We start from the raw sequence: 14,686 nt of genomic DNA, 5'->3' as shown, positions 1-14,686 counted from the left end.
CCCTGAGCCCAACCTCCAGCTGCCCTTTGCTGCACATTTATGGTTATTTCACTGATAGGTTGTAAGAGAACAGTTTTAAACACTGACAGAGTCAGCAAGGATTTTGTGCTTAGATTCCCTTTCACAGGAGAATCTGGAGGCCAGTTTCAGGACCAGATTCACTCTGGATACAGCCATAACATCATCTTAAGTATGAAGGCTTTCACATGCAAAAAACCCAGGAAGTTTTGTGTTCCACATATGCTGAGAAAGGCTGCACAGCCCTACAGTTACTTGCAGAAGCTGGAAATTCCCAACAAACTGTGGCAAGCTGTGCTTTGTTATGGGGATCTCAGCAGTGTGAGAAGAAAACCCAGGACTATCACTGAGCAATGCTGGTTGTTAAACAGCAGCTAGTCTGGATAAAAAAAAAAAAATCAGAGAATGCCGGAAAGATGCTAATTTCTTCAGGATACTTATTAGAATTATATCATAACATTTGGATGGTGGAAGAATTCTTGCCAGAAAATCAATTTCCTGAGGTGTAATAAAAATAGTAGCACATAATATTAAAGCTTAGTACTTGGGATTCATAAATAGCTCGGTATCAGGATTTAATATAATTACAGATGTGGACATCAATTTCTTTTTTGAAGAAACACATAATTTTAAATTTACAATGAAAGGAAAACAGAGAAGCCAGTCTACATTTTTCTTTACCTCTTCATGGACAACACTAAAGACAGTGTAACCCCTTTCCAAAAAATTACACTTGCCAGCAAGGCATCATGCATTTATAAACTGGAAATATTTTTCACCGCATTTCAAACATCCAGTGAATGACACAGTAATTAGCACTGCAACAGGAGAAAGAACACAATGTCCTTTATTAGGAATCTGGGCAATTTAATATAAAATTTTTTAGGGATTTAATGAGGGGAGAAGTGTTCAAGGCTATTCAAGGTAGTGCAGCTTCTACGTTTTTGGACTCTCCATACCACAGAATATGACTCAACAGTTCTTCCTTCAGTCCATTAAGTGACATAAGGTCGGGATTAAAAAGTGCCCTGTATCTGAAAAAACCCAACCCATGTCAACTAGTGGCAATGCAGTATTTGAGAATTGTCCTGAGATTTCTGCAAAAGCCTTGAAGAGTCGAGAGCAGTGTCCAAGATAATTTTTACTTAATGTACACTCCTAGTGGCCCTGCATCCATATTCATGGCAGTCTGATTAGCAGCTCAGGGTGGTTCAGACACTGATTATCACAATTCCCCTATTTCACAGTCAAGAGACAATTGCAGTTGTATTGCTGGTCTGGACCAACTACAGCTCTATATGTTAAACTACAGGAAATTCAAAGATACACCATTATTGTTATCAGAAATACTAATGATTAGCTGTGTTTTAAATGAGAGTAGCTGTTAGACCTTCTGTTTTCTAATGGAACTGCATTTTATGGTATTTTCCTGATTAGGTGATATTTGATGCAAAATACACGCTAAATTGCCCAAAACCCCTCGTTGTTTCCCTTTGCTTTTCATAAGACAAATTACTATTTTGGTCCTCTCAAAACATTGCTACCTCTGTAAGGCTCATATGAAATAATTTCTATTTGCTGTTTCTGCTGGTACATGGTATCAGTGAGGTTAGGAGAGGTGTATCTGCACCTACCTTCTGTCTGTAGGATACAGCTCCACAGTGATGACATCTAGAGAGTTCCATGCTGAGATGGTGAGGCCATTGTAGAGGCACAGCATACCTATCATCATGGATTCACTGGTCCCAAACCACAGGAAAAAACAGCTGATGCCAGAAAGAACCATGGAACCACCTAGGTACAAGGCAGATGAAACAAACTTGTAGAAGACTGGTATTTAAAGAATAACCTTTTTTCATCTAATATTTCTATGCACACAATGTTGCTAAATAAGTGACCCAAATATTTGAGTTAAAAACCAAAGTGACTTCCTCTACTGGTAAGGCCAGACAGAAAGACAAATGTTGAAAAAAGGAGGTCACAGAAAAAAATATGACTCCTCATATATCAGAACATATCACAAAGTATTAAGGCTCTTTGAATTCCCAGAGCAAGATGCCTGAGGAAAACTACCCTTGTTATTCTTTGTTCATCATTTTTTGCAATTACATGAAAGCTGTCATTATTTTATAATAAAAATACTCTATTCATTTTATTGTATTTATATAGAGATATGTCCTAGAAAATTAAGATAATGAACTACCACATAGTTACTTAAGTAAATTGAAAACAGATTTCTCATTTTAGATAATCCACAGGAGATACTTTTCAACTGTGCTCCTATGCAAAATAGATAACAGCTGATACTTTCCAGGAGCTGCTCTACTAGCTGAGGGTCACCTGTGCATGCCTTGCTTTTCTTTCAGGTGGAGCAGAGATGACCAAGGACCATTAGTCTCCAAAATCTCATTTAAAATGCCTAGGTTATGGTCTTGTAATATCTGTGTGGAAGTGCAAATAGGCGTGACTACAGATCCCTCGGGTTTCCAAACTGGGGGCTTTTACAAAAAGCATTTATGATGCTGCATAAATTACATATCTGCAGAAAGAATGTTTTTCATATCTCTGAGCCAAATTCCCTGGAAAGAGGATGAGTTACTTTTGACATTCCCTGTATCGAAGTGAAGCCCCTACCTAGCATCGTTAACCGTCCTATTCTATCCATCAGGAGAGCGGACACAATATTTCCTGGCAACACTGCCAAAGTTCCCAGGAAATTAACAAAGTAGATCCAGTAGGCACTGTAGTCATCATCAAAAGAAATCTGGCATCCTGTCCTGACGTGAAAAAATGTGCAATTTATCAATTCGCTGTCAACAAATTTATACTGCTCGAGATCTGTGGAAAGAAGAAAAAGAATAATTTCAGCTAACAGCCAACTCCATGTGCAAGTCTTGATTAAAAACATTTCAAGTTCAAGCAACTTTAATGAGCAACTTGGAGTTTTCATAGCTTTACAAAAAGGGGACTAGTTACTGCTGTTAATTTCAATAGTTTTTTATCTTACTAGAAAAATTTTCAAAGCTCTTGAAAAGGGCCAACTAAAGACTGGAATTAGGAAGTTATTTTACTGTATTTTACCTTGATTGGAATGTTTTTGGTTAAGGCCTTTTCAGCACAAGCTGGTCTTTCGTATGCACTAGGTATCCACAAGTTTCTACGACTCAGTGTTTCTCAGTATCAGTCCTCTATTTCCTGATAAGACTGTCAATTGTGCTATTTGGTTTGACTTCCTTTAAGTGAAATATTCCTGTGGAATTCAGTTTAAACCAAATTTTGTTTCTGAGAAGGCCTTATGGTCTTCAGCTTGTCCATGGATGAGTTACTCTATGTAGTTAATTCTTCTACCAATACCATCCTAGAAAACAATCCCTATATTTTCTTTTTGTCTTTTTTCATTCCTCTTGTAGGTCCTATAAACCTGAACCAAGAATACTTTCATTCCACATAAAGGTCATTGCTTGCTCTGAAACTTAGGTCTACTACTTTTATTAGCTACAGGAAAGTGGGAAGAAGTGATCCATCTTTCCAACAAATTTAGTTGGCCATATTCTACTTTCAGTTATGTTTTTTTAAACTGGAGAAAAAGCAGGTTTAAACATATGAAAATATGGATTAATAATTTTGTCACAATATTTGGGAGATTGGGAATGATTATAGACTAGGTAATTTGAATCCTAAACTCAGATTCCCCTGCCACAGCAAGCACAGTAAACAAAGTATTTCACCAGTCCCTTTTGGTCTAAGTAAAAATACAGTACTTAAAGCCATCAGTAAAACAGTTAATGTATTTTCTTCCCTCCAGACTGAATCTCTTCAGAGATGGTCAAAATTAAAGATAAAAAAATAATTTCTTATGTGAATAAAGTAAACAATCTATTGTCTGAGTCAATATTAGGCCTGCAGCATCTCTTGTGCAGTGAGATTCTCTTGTAACAAGCCAGTAGCTTTCTATATATTATTATTCCTTACAGAAGGACTTCTTGTATGTCTTATTAGAAATCTAGAAATTATAAAAGTAAGGCGAAAACACACAGTTGACCAGTGGGCATTTGAGGCTTTCTCAAACCTGTGTTGTAGAAGGTGGTATTCACGAAAGTACAGTTCCTGAAGTATGTGTTCAGTGAAGTAATGTCTTCAAAAACACAGTTCTTAAAGAGTGAATCTTCAAAGGTTACTGATTTAAACTTCATCATAATAAACCTGCCCAATACAAAGAATTGTTGTTAGTCTACCTTTGTACTTTTGAAATAGCAACACATACAACTGTTTAGATCTAAAAATCTCAGTCCCAGTAACAATGATTCATTCCTTTGATGCATTTTGCAGATGTGATTAATCATTAACTCATTCTAGAATACTATTGTTCAAAAGAAGAATTAGTAAGACAAATAGTTCCACATAGTTACTGGCCCAAACTAGTAATATAATTTATTTGATAACATTACTGTTGCTACTTGTCCTTAACCATCAATCAAAACCAATGTCATGGCATTCATGAGACAGCTTTGTAAAATCACAATTGATAGTAATTTGACATTACACATGGAAGCAGAGAGATCATGCTTCAGAAAGACAGTCTCTGGGAAAAAATGAGCACTTGCTAATACCAAAAAGCTGAAAAGAATGATTTTTTTAAAGAACCCTGATTTGTCAGAGGAACACACTGGTTACTGGGTTAGGCTCAAACACATAACATACTGGTGTTAAATGGTTATTACATGAATTAAAATTTACATTGCCAGTTACACTACTAGACACCTAACTGTTAGTATCTTCTCATTAATCCTGTGCCTATGGATGCAATTGCAATTATAATTACTATGTAAATAAAACTGGCATAAACAATTTGCTGGTAGCTTTTTTCATTTCTGAACATCCTCCTTCCTACTGAATCCCATTTAACTCCTAGATTTTATCAAAATATTAATAGAAAATGTCACTGACAAATTATATTGCATACAGTAACTTTTTATCCCAATGTCACTAGACTAAAGCAATGATTTTTTGAGCCATACGTTTTAGTAAAATTCTACCAAATAACATGATTAAGCTAACAAAAGCAACCACAACAAAGATGTGGAAATCCATAATTATTTTTGTGGTGTCTTACATTTCACATGAAGGTATGGAGAAAAAAGGGCAATTTTTTCATCCAAACACAGGCCCGGCTGTATTCTAATCAAACCTGGTATCACTAGCTAAGTATTTTTCTGTAAGAAGAGTAATAGTAGGAATGGAATAGGAACACAAAAAATAAGCTATCTACAAAGGAGCAGGAATTAAACTCTCTCACAAATAAATTTGTCCATAGAACCATATCTATATGAGAAAGGAGAGAAAAACTAGTAGTATTTATCACAGTAAGTGACTTACTAACTAATGAATTCTCTTTTTGAATTGGTCAGAAAAATAGTGTTTTCAGTCCATTAGTTTTAGTTACTATATCATTTCTCATTTGTGACAGACTGATTAAAATCAGGCTGCAGTTACTCATTATCATTTTTCATACAGCATTTTCCATTCTAAAGTGTAGAGTAGTTCCAGAGGAGAACAAAGAAAATATAGTGATTAGATTAGTCAGTTGAAACAGAAATGACAGACTACATGTTCTACATTCTTCTGATGCACTTTTTACCTTTGGACAGGAAGTATGTGACTACATTAAAATTGGTGTCCCAATGATTTGAATTAAAACCCAACAGGAAAGCAATGTATTAAAAAGCCAAGTATTGATGGATCTTCTCATTAAGAAAAAACATGAAGGAAACACTATGATTGAGGGTGAGTAGGGTATTGAAACATTTATGAGGGAAAGATATCTAATGGGTTCATACCTCTTAGAAAATGTTTTGTGAACCCCAAATAACTGTCAGAGGCATATCAAATTTGCACATTTGAAAGAGTAAATTACTGATCTAGCATAAATTAATGTTAGATTTAGTGTTTTACAAGAATATTCAGTTTAAATTGATGCAGTTACTGACAGTCCTTCAATTTTAGAACATCTGCATTCTGGAAAGGAGTGGGATTTGGAAGCTATGGCTAGGTTAAAAATTAAATAACTGCTATTCTTTTCTTAAATGCATAAACATTTAACTATGTCAAAACTCAAGCACTACTACTCTACTACAACTACTACTACTACTACTACCACTAAATCATCACAAAATAATACATTTTATTCACTTACATATAGATTTTCCTATGGAAATACTAAATATTATCGTGACTTCCAGCAGACCATTCACATGGTTGTTCTGTACATTTCTTAACAGAAACCAGATACTTAAACCATCTGTGTTTAATTTTCCCCCAAGTTATCTAGCTATTTGTGAAGTCCAGATATAGCCTTAATATATTTGCCTTTAAAATCACAAAAAGATTCACAAAAGAATCACAAAAGGCATTGCTGGAGTGTTGTTTCCCATTTCAGAGCTGTTCATGCTTTTTATTGGTTTATGGTAATGTTTAGCTTTCATTTTTCTGTGATAAGATCCTAACCTCTCGATGTTCAGCCTTTTCACAGAAGTGTCTTTCATCAATAAAAGAAGAACCAGCAACAGAGATGAAAGTACATATTTTCCCAGCCCCCTACAATACGCTGCATATGTTGGATCTGAAAACCTTTGAATCCCACTGTGAAAGGAAGTAAAATTGACATAGGGTTTTTTGGTCTGTTTTGCAGGACAACAAGGAAGCTGGGTTTGCACGGTGGATCCTGACACAGGAGTCACCAGGGCATGTACACTTCTCCCCAGGCTCATGAGCCATAAGGAATTAAGAACAGAAATAAATATTCGCTAAAAGGCAACAAAACCATCTATCATTACCTCATGGAAAAAACTAGGTTATTAGGATGAGCTTTAAAACATGCATCTGTTTACTCCAAGTAAGCCAAGATATTAGGAAACCTCTAAACCTGTCATTGATGTATTCTCCATTGCTGTGAATCTGATTTTCCAGTGTGAAGTTGAAGACGAAATGTGAGACCTCCTCATTGCGGAAATGTTTCACCCGGGATGCATACTCGTCTGACTGCAGATGTTTAATGACATCAGGAAACCAGACAGATAACCCATAGTAGCTGTGAAAAAACAGAAAAAACTTCAGGCACCAATCTCATCCATTCAGAAAGCTGTGCAAGGTATGAGTGAGCAGCTCCCTTGGCCACTTAGGTTATGGAGAGGCTGCTCCATCAGAATAAAATCCTTCATAATATAAAATTACTGGAAGGTGCTGACACCAGAAGATGTCAGTTTTTCAGAGAAGGTAATCCTGATGAGTCAGGTTCGCAACCAAGAGGAGACTGACAAATATAACATTTTGTGGGATGATCCTGAATTAAACAGATTACCATAGTGACAGAAATTAACATGCAGATGATTTTTCTGTCTGTCAAGACTATTAAAAATGGTTTAATCTTAACCACTCTTACCCAAAAGACAGGGTGAACCACACAGCTGTAAGTTTGATTGTATTATCCTTCACTGGGTAGTTGAAGCATCTCATAAATGTCAACCAAATCTGTAAATAATTATGAAACCCATTTATTTACGTAACTTGACTTATTTTGAACAATTTTCTTAAAAGCTAGAAGATACATGATTCTTATTTTCTTGCTTCTTCAGGGCAGGAGAGAGAGTAAATCAGGTCTCTGGCCACACTCCTTTTGATGCAGCCCAGTCTGTGATTTGCTTTCTCAGCTGCAAGAACATACTGTAGTCTTGTATCAATTTTTTTGTAAACAGTGTAGACTGTGTACAACAATTTGACCTTATTCCAATCATCTCAAACTTTCTTAATCTCTAGACATTTTAATTTTATTTTCTCAAATAAAACAGGGATTTTTTTCAGAAATGTTGTCTTCTCACTTCCCACTATTCGACAAATTATATTCCATAATTAAATAGGGATACAATCAGAGTTTGATCTATTGTAACTTACTATGGCTAGAAATTGATGCCTGAACTATATGAGGAAAATGTGGGACTATCCCAAGGTCAGGGTCAGTATAGTGGAGGCAACTGAGAATAGTGCTCTCATCTCTGTCCCTCTCTACTTTTTTTTCTGGGTCAAGAAACAAAAACTTTACACTGGTTCCTTATTCCCTCAGTTTCACGGAAGCTGCAGCATTGCAGCCATCAACAGCAGGAGCTCAGCAAATCCATCTCATTTCTGAAAGTAAATTAAAAAGGAAGAAGGCAATTACAGAATGAACAGAGGTGTTGTTACTTACACCATACAGCTCTGTGCGGATTCTTACAAAGCACCTCCTGTACCAGGTCCCAGTATCACTCTCTATTTCTATGAGCTCATCTATCTGCTTAGGCGTTTTGATTCTGGTAACCTAGAAATATAAACAGAACAAAAATACTTGTAGTTTCTGGGACAATGAACTGCCTATGGTGGGGTTTATTGCACCCCATCTGCTAAAAATGAGCAGATACTCCAACTGTGTCTACACTAGACATGTTTTAGATTTATAAAGAAACAATAACACATTATAATGATGAAATCTTTATGGATGCAACTGTTTCAGAAAATTCTATGTTCAAGGCATGCAGGAAATACATTTCCTCTGGCTACAATAAGCTGTTACTGTCACATTCTTCCAGAGAGTTGTTGTATATACCTCTGATGCCACAAAGGATAAAATAATAATTTAAACTACCAGTTAACCATGCCCAGATTTTGCCTTCAAATTGTTTTTGACTTGCTATCATAACACTGTTGGAAGTCTTTTGATTAAAGACATAGCAATGAAAACATAAGTATTCAAAATATCATGAATTAGTAGCTGGACAACCTTTTTTATTATTTTGTTATTTTTTCTAGTATTAAACAGAGAACTTAATGAAGAGAGAAGTGAGGTGAAATGATCTGGAACCACACGTGTTATTGCTGTTACGAACAATGATCGACTTATCTAAAGTGAAATGAGATAAACAGACAACAGGGAAAAATACAGAATTACCAGTGACGGAGAATGTAATGCATCCTACAATGCTAATTTTAACTTTAACTCTCCTGTGTAGCAGGGTGTGTAACATGGTCTTTCCAGACACAGGACCTGATACACTTATACTACTGTATGGTTTTTGTTTTAGTTTCTGCTCTGGTCCCAGCTTCATAATGATATCACAAAAGGCAGTGCATTCATCCACAGTTTATTTTAAAAGAAGATGAGCAAAGAACAGAAAGAAAAATAATAAAATGGGGAAAGGGACTGACACAGAAAGAAGTAAGAGAGCAAAAAAATGTGTGCTCTATGTTTGGCTGCAGTTTCTGAACTTAGACATAGCTTCTGTTTCTTCTTAACAGAATGACAACACCCTCCCCACCCACAACTCCAGTGTATCACAGTGGATTACAGGACACCAGGGAACAGCAGTATTGATGAAAAAGCTCAAGTTTTGAGCCCACTGCTTTCACAGATGTATACTGTTAGAGATGCAACAGCAGCCTCATCCCACGAACAAGAACTTAGAAAAGCCCACTAAGGTTTGGGGTATAACTGCCCTCATTTCTGAAGTATTACAGCTCACTGTTTTGCCAGATCATGAATTTATCACAAGCCTACAGCCTTCTTGTCATCCAATAATCCTGTCCACATCAGTCCACTGATCTCAAGTTTTCTTTAAGTGCTTTCAGGAAATGTGTTATATGAAAGACTGAGTCAAGTCCTCAAAAATTATCTCCTACATACAGAATTTCTTACATACCACACCTCTGTGCAGAAAAGGGATGCCTTTTGAACCCCACTCCTGTGGGGTCAGGGACAGTGCTTTCACCATACTGGGCACCTGACTCAGTTGGAGCTGTGGAGACTGGGGAAAACACATTTTTCCTAGGACCACTGTATGTGTCTGGGCACAAAAGTTCTCTGGCCTTGGCAGTTCTTTAACATATGAAAAGTCCTATTGAGTCAGGATAACAGTCCATCTGGATCATGCAAATTCAGCATGTATGAAGAACGAAGAAAAAACAAACCCAGAAAAGAAAACCTATTTTAATGAAAATTATACTTCTGTTTAAAAACAATGGTTAGAAATATGCAATGTTTTAAATTAAAAAAAAAAATAAGACTTGTTGCAAAGAAAATGATTTGCAGGAAAAGAGTTAATACATGGTAATTGAGCAACAGAGAAAATGTTAATTTTAAGGATGGAAAGATTTTTTAATTTTAACTTAAATATTTAAACCAAGAAATCTAAAATCTAGGTATTTTTAAAATCCAGGAAAATAATAAAGCATGTACACATACATCTGACTATGGTAATTCCACGGTTGAAGATAATATCAATTTATTGATGTCTGTTAATGCCACTGCTTTCAGGAAAAATTCATCAAAGTGTGAAGAGCCACCCTCTCAATTAATTCAGAAACCAGGATACTCTATTTTGGATTAACTCTAAACCCAACTGATTGTCATCTGATGCCATCTCTTTCTAAAGGCTTGAAGATAATCCCCTCAGTAATATGAGTAGCAAGAATAAACATAACAAAAGAATTGATTTTAAAAGCTTCTAGAGAAATATTTAATCAATACTATGCAGGAAAATACATAAAAGAAAATCACACTAAAACTATAGGTGCAATGGAGAAAAAGTTACATCGTTTGTAGTGTCAGAAAACATACTATCAAAGTGTGCCTGATGTAACTAATGACAGATCTGGAGGAAAATAGTAAAGCATAAGTCATAGAGTGACACTGGATCAGCAGAGGAGGAATATGGAAAGTTTAGAACTAAGTGAATCAATTACTGAGACAAAATGTCACAATATCAAGGGCTAACTTTAAAAAACCTAAAAGGATGCGTCAAACAAATTACGCATTACTTTCTGGGTTTTATGAGATGAAGTGCTGATGTACAATAAGAAGAGAATTATACATTTTCTAATCATATTATAGCAAGCTAAAAATAGGGACTTCTATATATGTCTAACCTTGACACACAGGACAGTATTTCTAATCTCAGCTTGATATACAGAGTAGAGTTTTAATAATGCTCAAGGCAGAAACTGGCAAAATTAATGACTGATCAATTTTCAAAAGTGAATGTAGATAAAGTGGCTGAGTGTCACATTATAACAACCATTGAGACAAAGGCTTGTTAGATCACAAGAGCTGAAACAACAAGCTTGTGCTTTGTTTTCTCCTCTACAGCTGCTTTAGGACGTGATTACAATTACGTCAAAGTGACGTGAGAGGTTTATCCTTCCTCCCACATTTTCTCCTAGCACATTTCTATCTTCTTCTTTATGCCTGAACCAATACTAAAGGTGGACAGGGAGAGTGCTGTGGCTCTGTGAAATCAGTCAATGAGTATCAACAGTAGCAGAAAAAAACCTCCTGGAGTCACCGGGAGCAGGCATATTCTGTCTGAAAGCAGCTCAAATCAGCAAGAGCCAATTGTGAAATTACACTATAGCTGTATGGTGTTAGGCAAATCCCTTTACTCATAAATTAAATCAGAAAATAAAATATTAGATTAGGTGGGATTAGGGGTAAGTCACCAGTGTACCAATAAGCATGGCAAATGTGCTAACCAGGTTTTTTTTCAAATTAAATATAGGAATTCTTGAGCTTCTCTATGGAAAGGTTTAAATGGAAGTAATGGAAACTACATCCAAGGCAGCAAACTGTAAGTCTCAATGGAATACAAGTTATTTGGTCAGATGGTCATTCTTCCACAATGCCTGCAAATGCAGAACCTTTAATAGGATTTCTTAATTGAGTTATATGTGCAATACAGTAAGAAGAAAGCTTCTGGAGGAGGAAAAATATCCTACAAATGGCTCTGAGGGAGCAGAGTGGACTTACTGCCACAGCACTGCTCAAACTGGAGGGGCCAACTGGATTTCAAAGCAAGAAAGTGCTGTTTGATCCTACTGCATCAAGGAAGACAAGCCTGTTGTGTATAGTCTTCATAAATAACAGAGATGCCATTAAAAAATCCTGTTTTGATTTGGCAAGTACTCCTCCAGCAGAAACAACCAACCAATACTTTAAATAGGGTTTTAAAATTAGGCCTCAACAAAAGAAACTTTGAGAATATTTAATTTTTAAAATTACTATTTCATATAAGTGAAAATGTAGTTTTCAAAACCATTATTTTACCTGATCAGGATGGAAAAAAAGGTTCCAAATCCTAAAGGCAAAACAGCTAACTAATTTGGACTTCTATGTGCCTACTGTTATTACTAAGGGTGAAAACTTAATAAATAAAACACAGATGGAATCCATTAACTATCTTGGTACACCAGATAAAATCATCATACTGTGGCTTCATACACCCATGAATATCCTGGCCAAAGGCTGATTTCTTAGCACACAGTGTATATACAACAATTTCAGTAGGAATCTGCAATACTTTTTATTTAGGTATTTAGAGTGTAAAAAATTGGCTTAGCCTTTTAGGGTATTAATATTGATTGCTTAATCTGTGCAGACCTTACCAGTCAGGAGGCTTGGTGCTGTGATAGGTGATTAGCTTCAAAAGCAATACTCACAGTGAAGACTTTCTCAGGCTGGCCACGAGCACGCATGTTTGTGTCATGAATTTGCTTGAGTATCATCCAAGCTTCATCATGTTTTCCAACCTAAACGTCAGAACAAAACATTTAAGTGCAAAATACTTACAAATTAAGTTACACACTATATAGCCCCTGAATAATCTAAATGCATGTTTAGTAGATGCCATGGTACAAAACAAATATTTTTTACTGAAATCTAGAGACTGTTTGGAAAATTATACCTCCAGCAGGAACCGTGGGCTTTCTGGCATGAAGGTGAGGGCAACCACAGAAGAGACACAGGGCAGTGCACAGACAATCACAAATACTCGCCAGCTGTGGAACTGGTAGGCAGAGCCCATGCTGAAACTCCATCCTGTGGAAGCAGAAATTCACAAAATGTAGACAAATAAGGAGTATTATACATGTTATCCTATATATTCTGCTTCTTGGAGATGCAAAATGAGACCTGTATTTAAACCAAGTCTGATTGATATATTTCTGGTCATCTGAAAAATAGTTTTACACTCTGACTGTTAGCCTCTTGCATGTCACTAGTCATGCTGGAAAGTAATTGCATTATGGATGAAAGACTTTCTTATGCAGGGATGAAGAAGCTTCTTTCAACTCTCTTAGCAAATTTTTATTAAGGTAGTTATGTGATTCAAACATAGGGTCATCATCATTGTGCATAATATATATACAAAAAAAATGGTTTTCTATGAACAATGGAAGTGGATGCATTTAAAAATCCACACACAAATTATGTATTTTAGGGAACTGCATTGCTTTCCTTAACATTAACTTTTTCTACAAATTTAATTTCAATACTCTTAATAAGAATCACCCATGTGAAACTAGATGGTTGGCAGTTCAGCTTTTTAATAAAATATCTGGTTGGTTGGTATATTATGAATGGACTATTGATGTGTTGTAATTGTAAGAAGACTAAAAATTTATCTTAAGAAAGAGAAAAGTATTATTAGAGTAACTACCTGGCCTTTTATTCTGGCTTCAGTACAGCAGAAATTTTCAAGTAAGATTTTCAAGGATGACTTATTAAAAGGTGAGTGGAAGATAAGAATAATGGTAAAGGACAGAAGAGGTTCCTGGAAGGAAATGAAATTTTGGGTAATGAAAGAACTGATGTACTGGATTAATCTGTTATTTGCTGCCTGATATTTCTAGGCAAAAGACATAGTTAATTAAATCTGTATGAATGTCAGTAAAAAATTGGTAGGACTTAATACCAAATGGCCTATTAAATAGTTCTCTAAAGTAGGCATTTATGTGGGAAATGTAAGGCTTGGGTTTTTTTTTCATGTAAAGGTTCTATGTTGTGGATCGTAAACACATTATCAGGCAAAAAATTCTTTCTCATATTTAAGTACTTACATTCTACTACATGAAAAATACTGTCAACCTATGATTTATTTTTACTCTTTATCAAAGATTTGGTAAAACATCAGCAGATGTCAGCAGATGTGGGAATGTATTTCTGGTATCCTATAAATTTCCTATATTTCTGAAATTACATCAGTTTGCTCTACAGCCATTTAGCACTGCTACCTTTACCTCAGAGAGAAAGGGGTAAAATCAATGAGTATTGACAATGATCTTGGAATCTCATGGTACTTTTTTTCAATTAAGGCTCTATATGGATATACTTGATTGCTCAAAATGTCCTTTCCAACTTAACAAAGTTGTCTAAAAATTAATGTTAAATTTTATTCCAAAATAAAACCTGGAATTAAAATTTACAAATAAGCATGTAAACAAAACAAAAACTATGACTTAAAAGTGCATTAGAATTCACTATTTATTAACTTTTGGAAAATCAATAAACATTTGATCTTAGAGAATTTCAAGTCTTAAATATTATGTGTATATTTCACATATAAATTGTGAGGGGAAGGAAGTAAAGAAAGGTTTACAGTATTAATGAAGCGATTAGACACCAGATCTGTATTTTGGGTATTGTGTACACATTTTATTCTAATTATTAGAATCATATTCTTCATTATATGATTTAAAGTATAGAAAAAAATCACCTGATGCAAGATTTGCAAAATAATTCCTTGGTGAAGTGAATCTCTGGGCAGCTGTGCAGGGAAGGCAGCACAGGATGGGAGTTTTCATCTTTCAGAAC

At 35.5% G+C, this 14,686-nt stretch overlaps 1 protein-coding gene across 1 annotated transcript in view; it reads right to left on the bottom strand.

Moving 5' to 3' along the window:
- Positions 1-14,686, bottom strand: part of SV2C (synaptic vesicle glycoprotein 2C) — a 103,376-nt gene that overhangs the window by 10,018 nt on the left and 78,672 nt on the right. Inside the window, exons 5-12 of the mRNA XM_079330246.1 lie at positions 12,780-12,913; positions 12,535-12,624; positions 8,258-8,368; positions 7,457-7,545; positions 6,941-7,105; positions 4,088-4,221; positions 2,653-2,856; positions 1,653-1,812 (exon numbers count right to left, since the gene is read on the bottom strand). Of these exons, the coding sequence (XP_079186372.1) occupies positions 1,653-1,812; positions 2,653-2,856; positions 4,088-4,221; positions 6,941-7,105; positions 7,457-7,545; positions 8,258-8,368; positions 12,535-12,624; positions 12,780-12,913 (1,087 nt within the window). The remainder of the gene's footprint in view (positions 1-1,652; positions 1,813-2,652; positions 2,857-4,087; positions 4,222-6,940; positions 7,106-7,456; positions 7,546-8,257; positions 8,369-12,534; positions 12,625-12,779; positions 12,914-14,686) is intronic.

The sequence above is a fragment of the Erithacus rubecula genome, assembly GCF_903797595.1.
Source record: "Erithacus rubecula genome assembly, chromosome: Z".
Lineage (NCBI taxonomy): Eukaryota > Metazoa > Chordata > Aves > Passeriformes > Muscicapidae > Erithacus > Erithacus rubecula.
This window is presented reverse-complemented; position numbering and strand designations above follow the sequence as displayed.